The sequence below is a fragment of the Panthera uncia genome, assembly GCF_023721935.1.
Source record: "Panthera uncia isolate 11264 chromosome D3 unlocalized genomic scaffold, Puncia_PCG_1.0 HiC_scaffold_8, whole genome shotgun sequence".
In the NCBI taxonomy this organism is placed as follows: Eukaryota; Metazoa; Chordata; class Mammalia; order Carnivora; family Felidae; genus Panthera; species Panthera uncia.
Window position 1 is genome coordinate 38,683,323 of NW_026057586.1, and position 21,503 is coordinate 38,704,825.

The following is a 21,503-nucleotide window of genomic DNA, read 5'->3' on the forward strand; positions in this document are numbered from 1 at the left end:
GAGGAAAAAGAAATGTGAAAGAGAAGACCAATTAGCTTAACCTAAGAAAAGCAGGAGACCTGGTCCAGTCATTGAAAGCGTCATCTGCAAGATTCCCTCATCTGCCAGATTCATTCTAGGAATGGCTGTCAGGTAGAAATTAATCATGAACACAGAGGCTATCCTATGTAAAACCACACAGGAGCAATCACAGACTAGCTACTGAAAAATCTCCAGCAAGACCAGACCAATACCACCACAAGGAAAAAGACACCACCTACATTAGCAAAATCTTCCAAAGTTGCTCAAGACACTGCCTTCACAGCTCCACCGTCCCCTCATTTTCTTCTCCCCAACCCCTTATATAAAATTGCCACTGATAAACTGTCAGTGTGACTGCTCCCTGAGGGCACCTACAGCTTCATTAGTACACTTCTCACTTCCTCCAGGAAGCTCCTCATCTGTATGTAATTGATGTCTCAACAGAGATCCTATCCACACACTTCAGGCCATCTTAAAGCACTTTTCACTTCTGAAAAAAGACCCCTTAAACTGTGGCCTCTGAGCCAACGAAAACAAAGAGTGAGCTGAATAATGTTTCATTAAGTTAACACAACTCTGCCAAGAATCATACAATCAGAAACCCACTTATAAAGCTGGCCATAAAGAATAATGAAAAAAGACCATATAAAATTCTTCAAATGTTGGAATCATTATTTACCCTGGGATCTAAGGGCTAAAACATAGGATATATGTTCTCTATAATTTTTCCCCTAAATAGAGACTTTTAAAATACTAATTCCCCTGCTAGAGTGCTGCTTCCTCCCTGAAAGCCATTAGGGTTAATAACAAGCAGAACCTTTTTTGATCTCTGTGGATGAAAATTGTACATTCTCCAGTTTTTTCCTTTTAAATAGTAGGATGGTTGCTTTTGATTTTAAACATGCAATATAAATTAGGGCCACGAAAAGAGAAATTCATTTTTTTCTTGTTAATAACAAGTTATAAATAGAAGGTGAAGAGAGTGAAGGCTCTGTAGTGATACGATCATTTCATATAAAATATGTATGGGTTCTGCAGCCAGCAATGCACTGTAAGTCAACTTAATATGTGTGAGCAAACTCATGATATACCAATGTATTATCCTCAGAAAACAACTCAGACACAAATATACCCATAAATCTCTGACTAAAATAGCCCATAAAATTCAAAATATTTTCTTTGGGTGACACAGATCTATACTTATATTGGCATAAATGGTCATGGGTTGTCAACAAAGATATATCAAGTGATTCACCTAAATCACTCTTCAATCTCTATAGCTAAAGCCTGTAAAATCTGAAGAGTTTACCTTCCTGAGTCTGCATGTCTAATTCTTATTAACTTGACAAACTGTTTAGTAGGAGTCAAAGAAACGTAACTATAGTTCTGTGTCTTGTAAATTCTATAATCGATAATATACCACTTTCGCCACTCTGTAAAATTTTCAACAGAACTTTAAAACAAAATACCTCGGCAAAAGATCACCCATTTAATAAGAATGTTTCTCTGGCCAACTGACTGCAAGAGGAGGACTAAAGCATTACTGTTATTATCTCAAATCTAAAGATTCAAATATTACTGACTGGAATCAAGCTGCTAAGATTTCTTATTACCACTTTTTGTAAGGGCTTTTTAAAACAAATACAAATTTAAAATATATTAAAAATACTTAAAAAATATTTCTCTGCTTACCCCCTTTAATGGTGCAGTGGATGTCAGTTGATCTTTATTCATTTGAAATAACTCTATAATAGCTTATTCTCTGGATTGCCACAAGGCGATGTTACCGATTGATAGTTATTATTCACATCAACACTTCCGGCTCTTTCATCCCAAAGGAGGAATGAGAGAGGAGAAGAAAAAAACCAGATGGTGGGACCCTCCCCTTTCCCTCCCCCTCTCCCCTCTGCCCTGGCTCCCAGGTCCACACATCCCCACCTCCACTCTCTGATTATATTTTCAAAGTATATTTGTACAGCTGTAAGAAGTGCAGAACTTGCATCCATTCTAACTTCTGGTTCAAATATGTATTAGAAACAGATTCAGCAAGGAAACCACCTGAGCTGGCTCAGGACTTTACTATCAATTTGTAAGAAATCATGTGATGCCCTACTCCTTAATTTGGATAAGCCAGGGGTTCCTCTTTGTCAAATTCTCAAGTCTGTAATCAGAATAGATTTAAACAAATGTTGGAAAAGCAAACTGTAGCAATGACTCCTGGCCATTAGTGTTCCTTGTGATTCCAAGAGAGTTCACAGTGGTTACAGCCTGGCTTTTGGTGTCACATACATCTACCTGGCTTACCACTTGGATGAGATATTTAACATACCTAAGTTTGTCTTCTCACAGGTGAAAGAGAGAGAGAGAGAGAGAGAGAGAGAGAGAGAGAGAGAGAGAGAAAGAAAGAAAGAAAGAAAGATTCCTTTCCTTCCAAGAAAGAAAGAAAGAAAGAAAGAAAGAAAGATTCCTTTCCTTCCAAGCAAGGAAGGAAGGAAGAGAAAAATAAAAGTAACAGAGCCTAGAAAGACTAATTATCTCCTAAGAATGTTGTGAGGGTTAAACCATATACATGTAAACAACTTACAGAGGCTGGGTCTTAGAGGCATTCATATTTTCAATATCTAAGTCTGGCAAGGTTCGTGGGCTATAAACAGAAGAATATGGTATTTACGTGGATAGGAAATATAGTTATCCTAAAAGAAGCATTTGTGGTTTGCCATAAGATGCAAAAGTGTAAAAGCCAAGGAATATTCAAGGAAATAAGCTGTTTACTGTCCGTTCAGTGATTCCCCAAAGCAATTTCTCTAATGCAACTTCAAAGGAGAAACCAGAAAATGTAGTCTCGGTCACATTAGCTGGAGATGTGTGGGTATGTGTTATTGTGTGAAGTACCTATCCACATTTCAAATTAGGGGAATTTACTCATCCTGCTTTGTTTTGGTTATTGGCTGAGTGCTCTCACCCTGTCTCCACCCCTTTCCAGCCGCTAAAACCCTCCCACTGTTTCTTCTGAAATTCCGAATTAGTCATTTAGCAAAATCTCCCATTAACCTCCATCTCTTCTCAGAATATTCCACTCACATCTTGGATCTACAACAAAACCCGACTCTCTCCAGTGAACACTGCCACTTTCCCTGGAAGCCTCTCAGGCAGAAGTCCCTCACTTTTCCATACATCTTGTACTACTGGGACTGGAGATGGGATAGGTGGTCTCTGTTTCCCCTTGCTGCTTATTAGACGCCTCCAGCATGCTATCTCACTCCATGAGACCATAGTAACAACTACCGCTCCTTCCTGCACTCATCTACCAACTCCTGGGTTACCCCTCTTCATGTTTTGAAGATTTTAACTCCTAAATGTCACACCCTTTCAGTGCTAGTTCTAACATAATTGCCTGTTTCAATATCCACACAGATGATTCTCTAATACTTTACACCTGGGCTACCACCAGCCTCTACGTCTTTGTGCAAATAAGAAAAAGCAACATTTGCTCCAAGGAGACCCAGCTCCATCCCATAGCACTAGGCTGAGCAAACAGAGGGCTGCTGAATTTCAGCCACTGATAATGGTCCCTTCAGTCAGGCCACTCTGAAGAGGGCGCACACTGCCTAACCATTCATGACAGCCTTAAACCTAGCCCCCTTCTTTCTTTCCTCTCATCTCAGACATAAATTCCATAATATCGTCCTAACCTCAATTTCGTGCATTCCACTCACATCACCTATCCTTCTAACTCATTTTCTCTAGAACACCAAATCAAACAATCTTATAAGGCCAATCTCTTCATCCATTTAATAGATCCCATTTCCTCTCATCTAATCAAGCACACGGCCACAGGTCACCTTCCTCATTATCAAATTCTCCTCAACTGGATTCTCCTCATCCTCATCCAGTTGAGGATATCAACTCAATATCCTCATTATCTAGAATAATTAGAATTATTCTAATATTTATCTCTCATTTAAAAAAAAACTTTATTTTTAAAAAAAAATGTATTTATTTATTTTGAGAGAAGGGGGAAAGGGCAGAGAGAAAGGGAGAGAAAATCCCAGCAGGCTCTGCACTGCGGGGCTCAAACTCACAAACTGTGGGATCATGACCCGAGCCAAAACCAAGAGCTGGACACTCAACTGGCTGAGTCACCCAGGTGCCCCAAAACAACTTTCTTTTGATTCCACTTTCCCTTCTAGCCATTTTCCCATTTCACACCTTCCCTTTATCTCAAAAATCCTTGAAAGAATCATCTTTTGGGGACTCCAATTTCTGTCCTCCTATTCTCTTGAAACCACTCCACTCAGGCTTGTAGTCTCAGCAGTGGACAGAAATTGTCATTGCCAAGTTCATCGCCAACCTCACAAAGCTAAATCCAATGGTTATTCTCAGTCTTCACTATAAGCTGATCCATCAAAAGCATTTGGCACATTTAAGGTGCTTCCTCCCCAGAAACACTTTCTTCTCTTGGTTTCCAGGACAGACATGTTCTTCTATCCATTTATCTTTAGTCGCATTTGTTGTAATTATTTCCTATAATTTCTCCAAGTTCTTAAAATTCAAGTGCCCGTGAGCTCAGTCTTTGGGCTTCTTCTCTCTTCTATCTGCCTTCAGTTCTTTGGTGATCTCATCTGTTTATGATCTTTGAATATCATCTGTAAACTGACCACTTTTACACGTGTACCTCCAGCAAGATCTTCCCCATGAATCCACGACTGATAAATCCAATTATTTAACACATCCACCTGGGTGTTGAAAATGAAGGTCATACTTAATATGTCCCAAACTGAGTTCCCTATCAACAATTCTGTCTCCTAAACTAATTCTCTTGCAGATTTTCCATCTAAGTTGAAGATAATGCTAATTCTTCTACCTGCTCACACTCAAATTTGGGGGTTATCTCCAGCTCCTTTCTTTATGTCACAGCCATACTAATTTTAGCAGCTGCTGTTAGATCTAGCTTCGTATATATCCAGAATCCAATCACTTTCCAGCATATCCACTGCTACTCTTTTTATTCAAACTCTTATCTGATTATGGCAAAAGCTTTCTAACTGGTCTCTGGTTTTTGTCCTTGTTCCCCTATATATATATATATATATATATATATATATATATATATATATATATATATGTAATTAGTGCTCCTGCTATACTTTAGCTTCTGCTAAAATCTATGTGAGCTCCTTGTCTCTCTAGCTCAAAACCCTACAAGAGTTGAACATCTAATTCAAAGCAAAAGGCAAGATCAAGGCACCATAATATCTGGCCCCATAACTTCTCTAACTTTGTATCTTACCATCCTCTCCTTTGCTCACCCTGGCCTCCAACCACACTAGGCTCTTGATGTTTTTGGAATATTCCAGGAACTCTCCTGCTTCAAGGCCTCTATAATTGCTGCTTCTTCACCTAGAACTCTTCATCCTTAGATACCTGCTGCCTTCCTTATTCCCCTCAGATCTTTCTCAAATGTGCCCCTTTCTTTGACTCTTATCTCATTTATTTTGCCCCATATCACTTTTTTGGAACTGAAGAAGCTATACATTTTACATACTTATTTTGCTTAATGTCTGTATCTCTACCCATCTAAGACCCAGGGGAGGTCTCTTTTTGTTCTTGTTTTTACTGCTGTAACTGCAGTGTTGAAAATAGTACAGGACACACAGAAGCTCAATAGTTTGAGAGAGAGGGAGAGAGGGAAACACAAGTGCCCATTGAAGCCAGTAGTGCAACAAGAGGGATAATCCAGTAAGATTCCCCTTCATCTTTCTGAAGGAGAACAGTTTGCTCCATCTAGCAGCCCCTCCAGAAGGCCAAAAGTTGCTGTGCATCTCTGCCTTGTTCTCTCTGTAACCACAAGGCCCCGTCAAAATTCACAGTACTACCACAACGATAGCATGGGGGTGAGGTGAGTTTTCAAAAGGTGTAAGAATAGGGACCTCAAATTCAGTGAGAGTTGGTTTTCAAAAAAAAAAAAAAGTCCACAAAGCTAACTTCAGCCCTTTTATTAAGAATCTGTGTTTCCTACTTTAATTCACAACCTCTATTGCAGATCAGATAGGCACTGAAGCAAAATCAGTCTCCTGGGGACTATCAGAAATCATACCAACTTACAGGGCAGGAGTGTCCAGTCAGAATACAAAGGGACTATGTGTGGCCGTTAATAAAATGAATGGCTTTGGGCTATTACTGAAATACGATATTTCTGCAAGGATCCTTTAAGATTTGTTTGTGTAAAGATAATTTACTGATTTCTATGAGTCCACCAACAGAGGCTTTAATGACACAGTCTTCCTCCTGAATCATGATCTGGGTCCACTTTGTGAGACTAGTGGGTAGGGTAGGAAAAAGTACAGCAGCATTTGTGGAACAAAGATTCGCTAAAACTGCAGTACAGGAATTATATACACTAATGCAATCATAATGCACATGTCTTGAGAAAGATAAAAATGAATTAACATGGGCAGAATTCAGAGGCAGAAAATGCCCCCTTAGAATTCTGGAAGGGTTGCTCACTTTTCAAAAGGGTTTCACGAGAACATAACTTATTTGGTCCTTGTTTCATTGTTAGGAATACTAAGATCATCAAACTACTTGTGATCACAGGAAAAAAGAAACACAATCAGAGACAAAACAGCATTCTCTGTCTCACATAAGAATAAAACCACCGGATACCCCCAGTAACACCCTCATCTTACAGGAGAAATATACTGAGAGCACTTGAGAATATTACCCAGAAAAGTCCATACTTTAAAAAATAACTAAAACAAAAAGCAAATAAATGCATATTTTTCTTAGGTGATAATCTTTTGAATAAAAATTACTTGATGCTGAATCTAAGCAAGTGGTAAAAACGTAGAGAAGAAATTATATCTATAATGGTCAGGAATTCAATCTGTGAATTATTGGACTTCTACGTAATTTCTAAGAGTAAGGTTTATATCTTAAAGTTCATCACACTTACCTCCATTTCCTTCTCCACTGGCATTGGCCTCTGCCATTTCTGCGCCATCCAGTTCAGACTCACAGCCTAAATCCAATGTTCCATCAGCTGGGCATGACGACTCCTCTTTCTATATTATTTTTAAAAAATGATGATTTATGGAGATGTACTGGCAACTGAAAACATTTAAAATACTTTCAGAGTCCTAAAGTATTACTACTGTTATTTATAACTTGGAATTTCAACAGATTTACTTAATGTAAAATCAGTCCTTCAAAAAAAAAAAAAACTAGGAAAAGTACGCTGCCACAGATGATTTTTTGTAGATAACCTTTTAAAATCTATACAAAAGTGACATATGCTGCTTCCATTTTTTTTTTCAATTCTACATTCCTCCTTACATTAGGAAATGGTTTAACAACTCAGAATTTTACCAGTACATTAAATACCCAGGTACCTACAAAAAGCAACTGAAATAATACAAGTCTTTTTGATTAACCTGGGTTATTTTGTGAAACGCACACAGTGATGAGGGCCTAATGCTTAATGGCTGAGAAAGAACCTTTGCTTCTTTGCCAGGTATAACGTTTAGCATTAAAAACAGCCTTCTCAAAGGAAATTAATGACCTTTAAAGGTAATCCATCATTTATTAAAAACAGTGACTTATTTTTAAAATATAAGAAAAATAAGTTGACTTATTATTGTTCCAAGTTACACAACCATTTGGAGACCATCGGCTTTTATCCTCTGGAACTTTGCATCTTAGATAACACTTCTCATTCTAGTTGGGAAGGGGATTACACTAAAATAATTAAGACTCAATCATCTGAGTCTTTTTATGTCATTTCTCTATTCTTCTCACACAACAAGAATGCATTATTTAAAATTCCCTTGCTGTTTTAAAACTGAACGATTAATTTAGATCAGCAACTTTTCAAGAAGGATGGATAAACTTATTTTTATAAAAGACAGAAAGGCACACAGGTGTGAAGTCTGTATATCAACTGATGGTCATTAAGTCAAATAGTTTACGGCAACTGTGATCATCTTAAGCTCTTGGCTGATGCCTCATGGCACTCCTCCATGTAAATTTTTAAGAATCAAGAATTTTAAGGAAGCCACAACTATTTTCCGTTACCATATGTTAGACTGAAACCACAGATATGCTCTCCTTGAAGAAAAATGTCATTGTTTATTCTTAATATGAAGTCACTTTTAAGACATCTGAAAACATTTAAAAGGCATAGGGGTCACTTTTCTACCCTTCACCCAAATCTAATTTTGTTTACCTTCACATGTCTGAGAAAACGCATGATACGCAGTAATAACAGACATAATACGCAGAACAATCCAACTTACTTTGAGAGCATAGAGGCCTGACTTTCCAGGGATTTTGAAGAATGTTCCATCCCCTATTCGAGTGTTAGTGTGAAGCATTGCATTCAGACAGGCTAATGGAGAAGTTCCACTAGAAAATAAAAGTGTGCAAAAATGAAGCAGTCTGAGATGCAGTTTCTGTGGCAAAACTGTTCTCAGTCTCTCAAAAAAAGACCTTCTCACATGCCTTTTTAAAATATCCTTCCAACCCTGAAAACATCTACATTACAATAACAGGCCAGTCCAGTTTTGCCAAAGTTAATCAGATGCATCTGTCTTATAGGCTTCAGGCAAAAAGTCTCCTGAATTGAAATTATGCTTTTATTCATAAAGCAACCAACACTCTATTTCCAAGAAACCAAAGCCCAAACGTTAATGTGCTGTTATTTTACAAATAATACCACGAAGCCTCAGTTTTTAAATATTACAGGCAACTTGATGGTTGCACTTGAATGATCAAATAAACCAAGTTCAAGGACAGCTCCATCCTATAGGTTGAAAAGCAACAAAAGAATAATAAGAAACCAGGGAAGAACTGATTTGAAATTACAAGTATTTAAGTTACTCACAGGACTGCATTTCTCACACGGCCAAATAAAAATGTCTATCTGTGTTTATACCTCTGATACAGCTTCTACAATGACATCAGTTGCTCAGATTCGTCAATAAAAAAGTATGTGTTTGGGAATTCTACCCAGTTAATAATTATGTTCTGTAGTAAAACTGCAAGTGACTGAATTATGAAAACAGATTTTTTAAAGAAATCAAACAGAATTAAACTAATAATTAAAAATATCAATGCACATATGTACAAACATTGAAATGCATTCATTATACTTAGAAAGATGTTTATGAAATGTATATGTATGTATTTTCTGGAGTAGACTTTAGAACTTTTTTTTTTGTTTGCAAACTAGTATTTTTGCAAACCAGAAGTTAGAGCTAGTATTATTACTTTCATTTGCTAATGTTGCCATTTACATTTTACTTCCTAATATGCTAAAAGATTGATATTTGATTGAACCAATATTGATTAGAAGCCCTACTCCACCCCATTTGTGTCATATGGGTTCTGGGTATTTAATCCAAAATATTCTCAGAGAAGAGAACCTCTAGGATATTAAGGTTTTGAAATTTGAATTTCTATGACAGAAACATAGTTTTGCTTACTAAAAGTTTCTAAAAACGAAGACTATTAAATCTCTTACCTACTATGAAAACTCACAATAAAATTAAAAGGCTAAATTTGCCAAGTTGCAACAGCATGTGTGTGTCTGTGTGTATACACACACACACACACACACACACACGTGTGTGTGTGTGTGTGTATTGCATATATTGTATATATTGCATATATATACATCATAGTCATAAAGGTTTATGAGAATTACAATAAGAAGAACACTCTCATTTTAGGAAGAGGCTTCTCTTTGCCAACATGTCAGTATGATCCCATTGGATCTGACAGGAAGCAAGAGCCCTAACATAAATTTGGTCATAGAACAATGCAGTGATAACACTAAAGTATACGTGGTAATTCTACTGTGTGCATTTATGTAATATCTTTCCTTGGGAGGCTTCTCCAAGTTTGCAGACCTCATTTCATTATTTTTCCTCACAAAAGATTTTTTGCTCATATTTCAAGTGGGCTAGGCATACCTTATACAGTAAAATATATTCATCTCTCCCAGAAATATCTCTGTTCATGAACAAATTCCAGATAAATAATGCTGTACATGTTATACTGAACACTCCAAAATACCTATTTTTGTCATTTTCTCTTTAGATAAAAGCACAGACAAATTGAAGCTGGGAAATTATTATGCCAGATTTGTGGAGTTTTAATTTAGTGAAACTGTCAGAAACACAGACTTTCTGTAGGGACTTGGCAAGAAAATGTTAACACTATAAGTAAAATAGAATCCAATACATAGAAATGAAAAAAAATGCAGACTTTTAAAAATGTAACAATAAAATTGCCCACCTAACAGCAAACCTCACACACATTCTTCTTGCTTTTTCCTAAAGTCCTAACACAGATTTAGAATATGAAAGAATACTACAAATTTAAAGACAAAAAGTGCTAAACAAATGCAATTTAACATCACTACAATTTACATTTTCTTTCTAAGGTGCAGTAAATGAAGATAATTGTAGAAGATAAATTGACTACTAAGTAGCAGTTTAATGCTATGCTTGCTGCAAATGTAAGTGATAAGCACCCAGTTTCATATAAATAATAAGCTCTGTGGAGCATGAATATATTATTAAATTATACTGTTTATTAATTCCATAAAGTAAAGATTTACTATGGAAATATTTAAAAATATGTACTTCACAAACACATGACAGTGTATCCCCAAGTCTCAATGACTACCGTCATTCTCCCAAATCATTCCCAAAATAAACATATGAAATCTGTTTTATTTCAAAACTAAACAACATTTGCATTTTAGAAGAATTAGAAAATATTTTGCAATGAAATGCAAATTTTACAACTCAAATCACTGGCTGATTAGTCACTTAGTTTTAAGCTTACAACCTTCATTTCTTTACAGAAAAAAAAAACCTATATTAGGTCTATTTTTTTAAAAAACAATAAAACATTAGCATCAACTGTTTCATCCAATGCAGAACAGACATAGGAAAATGCATTTTTAAAAAATCCTTCATACTATTTATTTATTGCTATTAGCCTCAACAACCCCATACAGTCTGGAAATTTGGATTGCTTTTCCTGAAGAAATGAATGTCTTAACGAACTATTACTGAACAGTAGTAAATAAAAGTCTTATTTATATGTTTTTATTAATTTCGTATTAAAAAAATAAATCTAGCAGGCATGCCTTGGCCTGCTTTGAAGAAAATATATTTATATATGTTTATGTATTAATATATATTACAATGACTTACTGTGGGCATGAAAGATAAGACAAATATATGTTAGAAATGTATTCTTAGATAGCATGAACAACTTTTACATAGCATTTCATATTTGTAATTAACAAAAAAACACATTTCGTTCACAGTTAAGGCAAGCGTTAATTACCTCAGTTGGAACTTTAAAAGTTAAAAACTCTATAATAAAATATGCATGTGTGTATATGATCTGAAATAACAAAACAACATTTTAACAACAAAAAAAACTCTGAACTTTCAAAAGTTACTTACTTTCTAAAAAGATGAGTTGGAAGAATCGTGATATCCCGAATTATAAAAGGAAAACCAAGAAAAAAGGAAGAAAAGAAAGTTAGTTTTCCAACTTTAAATACAATTCTGCACCTTACCATTTCAATAAACAGGGCAATATACAAGACACACACTGAACTTGTAGTTTTGGCTGCCAAGGGGGAGGAAAACCTGGGGAGCTGGGGTAGAAGGTGACTCATACTTCCTTCCCTAAATGCCTCCACAACGTTTTCATTCTGTCCACAATGCACATGTATTTCTGTATCATAAATATAATTAGAAATAAATAAGAAGGATAGTATTTGTCCCCCGTTCTTTTCTTTCTGCCATTCCCTTTAATTGGGCCCTTTCCTATACACCTGCCAGGGTAGATATACAGCTTATTCTACTTGTTTGTTTTTCTCCCTAGACTGTAGGGTTGTGGAACCCTTCTGGTTTGTTTTCATTTCCCACAACCCCTGAAGCAGAACAGGGGTGGAATTTGGAGGCAGGGGAGCAGGCATAATTTAAACTGTCTAGACATCAAAGAACCCCCAGAGATGCTTTGCAGAGCCCTGGTGCTGTGTGAACTACAGAAAACCCATTGCTTTATCACATCAAATTGCTGACAGAACACATAAAATTTTACTAATAGTGCACACTTAGTGAAGGGAATGGATAGCCTATCTATTTTAATAATTTTAAAAACCACACACACACACACACACACCCAGGGAATACAACTGGAAGAAACATACCCAGGGAACACAATTGGAAGAATATTTATAGACATGACAAAGAAAATATCATAATTGTGGTACTCCATTCCTTTATGTATAAAATAATAATGCTATACAATATTTAAGTAACAACTTTTAGACTATTTTACTAAGTATCTCTTAAAAATGTCAGATAAAAGCTATTCCCAAAAAACATTTTCAATCTAATTTTTCAAATATGGGAGCATCAAAAAATTAACCCTGAACAACATAAGTCTAAAAACTCAACAAATTCAAGAAGCAGCTGTTAACAGCATTTATTATGTTATTAACAGTTATGTGCTAAGTGCTATTAATATAAATTAATAGAAACAATTATACGTTCACTCTCCTTTCAAAAAAATTCTTAATAGCTCCTTTCAAGTATTTCCAGTATTGACAGCTTAAAGACAATATCTTAACCGTAAAGGCTATATTTTTAAGAGGAAATTATGTGGGCCTCTGGGGTGCAAGTAATATTTTAGCTCTTGATACAGGATCTTTGTGTTCACTATGTGAAAATTAAATTGTTTACTTAGGATTTGTGCATCTAACTATAGTTATACTTCACCAAAATGTTTTTAAAATCATAAAAATGAACAGTTCATTTTTGGATTTGTCTATTCATTTACATATTCAATGGGCAAGTCATTACTAGTGGAGAAGAATAAACAGTGAGTGTTGATGACTCCTTAACACATACAGGCACACTGTACACCTGATAAATCAGTAACCTACATGATTAAAAAAATTCTAGAAAGTCAAGGCCAAACTAACTTCTTACTCTTGAGAAAAATTACCACCAGCCTGGAACTCTTGAAAATGACTGAAAATAAAAACTTAAAAGCTATATACATTACCTAAATAATCCCAGCACATAAAATTTAGCCAAAGAATGACCTAACGCAACCTTGAAATTTGATTTTGAAGACAAAAACAGTGTTCCAAACTCTTATAGTGCCTCTAAGAAAATCACTAATGAACAGTTTTAACCAGCACAGACATGAGATATAAGTCTTAAAAATATAAAAATAAATAGGAATAACCAATTAACTCGAGAGATGTGTCATAAAAGGAAGATATTTTGCATATTTCCATGTGAAGAATATCCACATGATTTTCAAAATTCAACATGTCTCTATGGTAAAATTAGAAATGCAGCACTGGTACTCTCAGGAGGTAGATATATCGAGGAATGAAATAATTACCAAGTGACACATGTCATGCAATTCTCAAATCTAGAGAAACAATTTCCAAACCTAAGCATGTCTCTGATTGGCCTGAACAATACAAAAAGATACTCTTCTTAGGATAAACAGGAATTTGAACTTAGATCTTTTATTCACTTTGGAGACCTTACCCAGCTACCACCAGGTAGACTACAGTGGTTCATACAACCACGTTCATTAAAGTGACCTTCTGTTTTAGGAGGCAGGGTTCCCAAAACATTAATACAGGACAAAAGTATGCCCAGTATTATTTTAAAATAGTACCTATAAGGAGAAAAAAATAGGCCTCTACAAGTGTCAATTAAAGCCTATAATCCAAATTATAATTTTTAAAGGCCCCCAACTAAAATCTGAGGTGAGGCATCTATAAATCCAGACACTGAATAACAACACAGCACACTATAGCTGGACGTTGACAACTGTCTCTCCCCATGCCATGTTACCACTGCTATACCAGGAGAGACAACAGAGCACAAGGAGTAAGGCTGGGGCTTCTGGAGCCTGTCAGCTTGAATTCAATGGAGGCTAGACCATTTACTAGCTGTGTGACTTCAGAATTGACCCCTCTGGGTCTCAGGTTCCTCAACTACAGAATGTGGTAACAGGAGTCACTATTTCATAGGGGATTATTCTGAAGGAGCAATGACTTAAAACATGTAAAACACTTAGAAATGTGTCTGGCATACTGTAAGTGTTCAAAAGATTGTGAACTATCATTTTTATGAATACTCCTCCTCCTCAAAGAGACCAACATCGAGAGGTACACAAGATGGCTAATGGAAAGAATTTAACTATTTTGTAACTTGTCTGAAGAACTGGTTCAGGTTAAGATTTGGTCTAATTTCATTTTCATTTCATCAGCAAAAATAAGTGAAGACGTGGAATGCATAAACTCCAACCCCATCGCCTTTCACATGTGAATAACAGTGAAAATAAGATATTCAATAAAGGTAGTAGAGAAAGAACAATAATAATAAATATCTGTTATTACAGTTCCCATTTACCGAGCATTTCGAATGTGACCGGGCTTTCACAACTATTATTTATATTCCGTGTAGCCACCATGAGAGGTAAGCATGATTTCCAGTTTCGCAGATATAACTGAGGCTGAGATGTGAAAAATCTTACTGCAGTCAAATAACAACTAAGTGATACAGCTGAAATCCAAATTCTATTCTGATTCCAAAGCCCATGCTTTTTCCACTCTCCCACATTCTTCTCCCCACAGTTGCCTCCTCCACTTAATTAACCCTGGATACTAAAAAAGAAAATGTAGCACTTGAAGGAAACACACAAAGAGAAGCCAGATGCTGGCAAATGATAAACGTGGTTGGTTCCATCCTCACTCAATGCCACCTATAGCAATGACGCCCTCTGGGTAGATTCCATTATTCCAAGAACTAGGCTGCAGAAGATGACATCGCCGTTCATCTTCCTTAGGTAATGCTACCTCTGCAAATTAAAGAAGAAAGAACTTTGAGAGAATATGGTAGAGAATTCAGGCCCATGACTGAGAGGACTCTGTAGAATTGGATCATTAAAGAATAACACGATCCGTTAATTGAATAAACATTTATTGAGCACGTTATATATGTCAAGTTAATCTTGAAATAAATTTGCACTCTGACAGCGCTTTGCACATAAAAGAAATGCAGACTGAGCTCAGCTGAATTCTCTGAATACATACAAAATGACAAGGGATTTAGGAGAAAGGAGCCTTGAGGCATGTGGCACGACAGGAGGAAAATCATTTCAAATTTAAATGTTATCCTTAGTTTATTCCAAGAAGATGACTGAGATGGGTTCATGTGCCAATTTCTTATGTCACCAACTCTAATGCAGGGGCAACCAACCCATGGGCACTGGTGGCTCTTCAAGACTTTATACTATTTCTCCGTTACCACAATCTCAAAGAGAATATTTTCAATTAGGCCAAAAAATATATCTTTCAAAACAAAATGGTGAACTTCATACATTAAAAAACAGACATTACTTCTATTTGGTATGATAAATTAGTTTAAATAATGATTTAAATTTCTATATTCTACGTGTACTCTTCCTCCTCTCCCAACTCGTTAGCAATGGCTAATACTACAGCATTTCTGAATGTGTTCTATAGGATATTAGTCCCAAGTGCCGCGCCCAAAGACTGTCATATGAATTTTGGAAAAGCAGCATACTGTATACTTTGCAAACTCACCAAATACATTATTATATAATAAAGTCTGTGAAAAAAAATCCTCCTTAACTCAAGAAACCTCCTTAACTCAGTGTTGCCTAAGCATAAGCAATTAAAAAAAAAAAATATTTCCAACCATAGTATTTAGCAACATACCCTATTTTAGTATGCCAAGAAATATACTTGGGAAAATGCTATACTATATTTATGACTAGGATCATTAGAAAAATCTACCTAGCAGTTGTAACTCCCAGGAATGTTTAATTTTATTAGCTGAATGCTTAAAATCTTATTTTAAAGGTATACAAAGCATGCGTTACTCTGTGGAAAAAACAATGCACTGTGATGAGTATTTTTCACTGTGTATATTTGTAAAATTGAAAAACATATCCAGGGACTTGAAATAGCATTGAATAATATAACGGAAAGTACTATATATTTGCAGTATTACCCAACATAAATATCATCTTACTCATCCTCCCACTGGAGATCTTCCTCCTGATCCTCTATCTCTCTCACTATCCTCCTTCTCATCACACAGGACTGAAGCATTTCTCAGACCCCTCAAATTATTGTGCCTCAACAAAGTTCATCTCTCAATTTCCCTTTTCACTTCCTCGCATCCTAATTCATGCAGTGTTTGCGTCACCGGTGGACAGTGCTACAGCTCCCCTAACTGTGCCTTCAACATCTCCCTGCTCCAACGCAGCCTACCCACTGGTGCCAAAGCAATGCTTCTATTCAGTTAACAAACAAAAACACTGCTTAGACTCCTCAGGCAAGGCCACACACTGGATTTTATTTATTTAATTTTAAAAACGGTGGTTTCAGAAGCACAAACTCCCAGGCTGAAATCACAGTCCTACCTTCTCCGCCTCTCGGATTACTCTCAGACCACTCTCCTATAATCTGATCCAACCCGGTAAATCATGTGCCTCCACAGTCTCCCATCTCTCGTTTGCTTCGAATGAAACCCTCTGTCTGCATCCCACTCCTTGCTCCGTTTATCACTCAAAATAAAATGTTTAGGGGTGCCTGGGTGGCTCAGTCAGTTGAGCGTCTAACTCTTGATTTCGGCTCAGGTCATGATCCCAGGGACATGGATACAGCCCTGCGTTGGGCTCTGCACTGACCATGAAACCTGCTTGGGATTCTCTCCCTCTCTCTCTCCCTGCCTCCCTCTCTCTCTCACTTTCTCTCTCTCCCCCTTTGCCCCTCTTTCCAGCTCACGTTTTCTCTCCCCCCATCTCTGAAATAAAAAAAAAATAATATTAAAAAATAAATAAAAATAAAACCTTTAACTACCACCTGTATGGTGACACCATTTGTGATCCCAGGACATCTGTGTATTACAATCTCAACACTTTGAATATCTCATAGTTTCTTGTGCATCAACACTTTTAAGCTTATAACTTTCCTGCCCCTACTACTTACAAGTTTGGGAACTCCATAGGGGATAGGCATATATTTATCTTTGTACTATCTGACAAGCAATACCAATGCACTCAGAATATGTTTGTTGAGACGATCACTGCTATAAAGGTTGCTACAATCATGCATTTGTGGACCAGCAATGAATATCATCCACAGTCTATTTTAATTTATGACTATAATCATGGGTGCCAAATACCCTACACTCCACTCAGCCACACTGGCCATCTTATACATGCATACCATGCATTCCTTTCTCTTAGTGACTCTCCCGCCTCAGTAATGTGATTCCAGGTTTCTTATTAGCGAAATGGTCCTAATTTCCCCACTAGGAAAGGCTAGCCAGACTGAACTAAATGGTCAAATGGTGGGAGTTTGGGGAACTGATAAAGAAAGAGGAAAGAGCATACATTATTTTCCATAGAAATACAAAAGGTACAAAAAAAAGATTAGCTGGTGTCTACCTCTGCCTCCAGAAGTAGAGCCTGCCGAGAATAAAGCTAACCAAAGAAAAGCAGAACAAAACATGCAAAGAAAAGAGTGAGGAAAGGTGGTACCACTTCGACTCCTGCATTATTCCTTAGGGTTTTCTGTGTTCCCCTCACAGGCCCCTACCAGGCTGGGACACTCACGAAACGTTCAGGGGCTGCTGATAAAGTAACATTTCACAATTTACTGAGTAGAACAAAATTTAAACCTTGGCAATACCAAGTACTGCTTGAAAATGTCCAGAAATAGAAACTATGAAATACCCTGGTGAGAATATAAATTGACACAACCAATTTGGAAAGACATCTGGCAATATCTAGTGAAAAACAAAACAAAACATAAGTATGCATGCTCTACAGACCAGCAATTCTACTTTTTGGTATAGGTCCTAGAAAAACTCATGCACGTTCACAAAGAGACATGATTTTTTTAAGAGGAAAAAAATGTCAATAAACTGAATATTCAGCGATGGATTACAGCTATAGACACAGATATACTATTACCTATATATTCATAGTAAAGCTATAAATTTCTGAGCTACAATAGTATACAGAAAATCTCTGACACAGATTGCCTCTGAGAAAAAGAAGGAAATCAAAGAAGCTCCAGTTCTTTTTGTTAGACTTAATTTAAAAGAAATCCAAAGCAACTACGACAACATGTCCACAACAGTGAACTCCAGCCACTGGTTGTTGGTCTGTGGCATTTTATTGCATTTTCAACATTTTTCAAAACAGAAAATCACTGATGATTTTGTTCTTCTATCTGAAATTTGGCTTCTCTCTAAATCTATCAGATTCTTCCCTTGTGTCCACTTATGTTATTGTTTACAGATTTTTATGCAAGCAAATAAACACATGGAAATTATATGGGAAGTGTAAAGGTACATTATCACACAGAATTCAAAGTAACGAGTTCCTCTTAGGGCTCCTGTCACTAGAGCATGCAACCTTTGATCTCAGGGTCTAGGTTCGCACCCCATGTTGGGTGTAGAGATTACTTTAAAAACATAAAATCTTTAAAAGTAATGAGTCCTTCCCAACTTCCTCCAACTGTACCTCCTACTTAAAATAATGACTATTAAGGATCTATCATGTTTTCTTCCAGAGCTTTTCCTATTTGCATTCATATACGCCTGTATTAATATATTTTAAATTTATTTTTGAAATTTTTAATTTTATTTTCAATACAAATGAGAGCAGTCAGTGCATACTGATAGGTACATGCTTTTTACTTATTAACGCAACCAGGAGATTTTCTCACAGAATATCTTCTCCTCTTAACATTGTACAGATTACTGAATATTCTTAATATTCATATAGTACTTTTAATACCCCATAGAGTGGGCATATCATAAATTTTTAAAGTATTCCCTTATTTAATATTTGGTTTGTATCTAATTTTACCCATTAAAATAGTTCTGCACTAAATAATCTGATATATACTTCTTTATATATGAGGTATAGATTGAATGTTTGTGTCCCCAACCTCCAAAATTTGTATGTTGAAACCTAGTATCCAAAGTAATGGCATGGGGAGGTGGAGGCCTTTAGGAGGTCATTGGTCATGAGAATAGAGCCCTCGTGAATGGGACTTGTGTCCTTATAGAAGAGACTCTAGACAGTTTTCTGCCCCTTTCCCACATAAGGACTCAATGTGAAGTAGGATGTCCAGTGGGCCAGAAAGCAGGCCCTCCCAAGACTCCAAATCTGCAGGCACCTTGATCTTAGACTCTGCTGCAGCCTCCATAACTGAGAGAATCAAATTTCTGTTGTTTATAAGCCACCCAGTCTATGGTATTCTGTTAAAGCAGCCCAAACAGACTGAGAAAATATGTATAGCTATTTCCTAGAATAGATTCCCAAAAGAATTTTTAGATTAAAAGGATGATTTTAAAATTTTGATAGTTACTTCCAAACTACCTTCCACTGAGAATAACTATTTTCCTCACCCTGGTAAATGGTGGACAGTATTAATCCTTAAATTTTTGTTAATCTATCCAAAATGGAGGTGAAGAGGTGATTCCAGGTAGAAGGAGCAGCATGAAGGTGGCACAGGTAGACAAAACTGAATGTGGTGCACAGAAACATGATTAGTTCTTTGATATTTCCAGAGAGTGAATGGAAGGGAGAGTAGGGTTGGGATCAGCTTCCGGAGGGAAGATGTACACACCATGCCATGCACATGACATTTATACCACACTTTAAATCCCATGGCCAAGAGCTTAGACTTCATGCAAGACATGATAAAGAGCCTCAGAGGACTCTAAGGAGGGAAATGGCCTTGTCCCTTTGTTACCATGAGGATAGATCTAGAATGAGACATGCCTAGAGACAGATCAAGTAGGAGCCTCAATACTAGACTGCAGGGAGGATGACAAGAACGTCACCAGAGCAAGGATGGTAGGGCAGAGATGGGGATAAAGAGTGAAGAAATGCATGAGAAGAAATACAGTGTGAGGAGGGATCAGTGAGACATAAACACTAACTAGATGTGTGAGATAAGGCAGGAGAAGGAACTTGGGATTGCTTTAGCTGCTGTGGCGGGGGTGGGGGAGGACAGTGGTACAATTAGTTAAGACAGATAACAGAGAAGAGATTGGTTTGGGAAAGAAACTATGGTGAATTTAGTGCTGGACTTGCTAATTTAAAGGTATGCATCCAAATTCAGATACATACATGCATCACAGAGTTAATGCTGGGGTTAGAGATAAACACTGGGGAACCATCAGCATATAGGTGATATTTAAAAAGGTGAAAACTGATAGGCACAGATGTAGAGTAATAAAAAAAGAGAAAAATGACTGACTTGAGATTATTATATTCCAACAGTCAGAAAACTACATGAGAAGATATTTCTGAGATGACAAAAAGGAAAAAAAAAAGAATCTTATGAAGGATTTCATTATAATAATGAAGTGTAACTCTAACCTCAGGACATGATGATTTTAGAAGTCAGAATAAATCTCTGTATTCATAGGTAGAAATAACTTGTAAATAGGAAATTACCTAGAAGATCTCACCAGCAGGAATTTTTCTTTTAAATATAGTTTTTCTTTAAAAGGTAATATAAGAACATTACAAAATTATCTGTCAATGGATAAAAAGATGAAAAACAATCACTCAAAATCTCCTTAAAACAACTCTGAGCATTTTATAAATTTTCTTCTAGCCTATTTTACTGGTGTGCTTCTATTTTCAAGTTATAATTTGACTAAGCATTGAATTACAATATTTCATTTTACATGATACCCTCTCCATACTTATAGTATGGAGAGGGTATCATTGTAAATACATCAAATGTTAAACATATTCTATCAACTTGTTTCAAACCATGGTTTTCAATCTGGCTATATCTTAGAATTTTTAGGGCAATTCTTTTAATGCAAATCTTTAGGCAACTCCAAACTAATGATTAAGTAAAAATCTCTGGGTGGCACCCAGGTATCAGCATTTTCTTATATCTTTCCAAATGATTCTAATTTATGGCCGAGTTTGAGAACCACTGATATCACTGGTAGGCATTTAAATTATGTCCTTTGTAACTGAGACAGCATTAATATGAATCTCTTAGCACATGTTTTTTTCTTATTTTCAAAAATATTTCAAGATAGGCTTGCAGAAGTGGCATTATTAATTCGGGATGTTTAAGTTATGTAATGACCTTTTGCAAAGCCAACTGGCTTTTCAAATGAGTTATTTTGGTTTACACTCTCACCAGTAACATAGAGCGGGAAACATTCAGAGTCAAGGTGAAGTGTGTGGACTGATTAATTCATTAGGCAAACGAAGAAACAATCTCCAGTGGTTACTTTACCTTGCATTTCTATGATTATTGGTAAGATCAAATGCTTATCCACATACTTGTTTATTCCTTAGTTTTCTACATTGGAGCTCTTTTGTTCATGTCCTTTTAC

At 36.4% G+C, this 21,503-nt stretch overlaps 1 protein-coding gene across 1 annotated transcript in view; it reads right to left on the minus strand.

Annotated features, from left to right (window-relative positions):
- ASXL3 (ASXL transcriptional regulator 3) overlaps positions 1–21,503 on the minus strand; it is a 122,281-nt gene that overhangs the window by 99,936 nt on the left and 842 nt on the right. The window contains exons 2-5 of the mRNA XM_049619559.1: positions 14,835–14,940; positions 13,620–13,752; positions 8,316–8,543; positions 6,977–7,085 (exon numbers count right to left, since the gene is read on the minus strand). Of these exons, the coding sequence (XP_049475516.1) occupies positions 6,977–7,085; positions 8,316–8,543; positions 13,620–13,752; positions 14,835–14,940 (576 nt within the window). The remainder of the gene's footprint in view (positions 1–6,976; positions 7,086–8,315; positions 8,544–13,619; positions 13,753–14,834; positions 14,941–21,503) is intronic.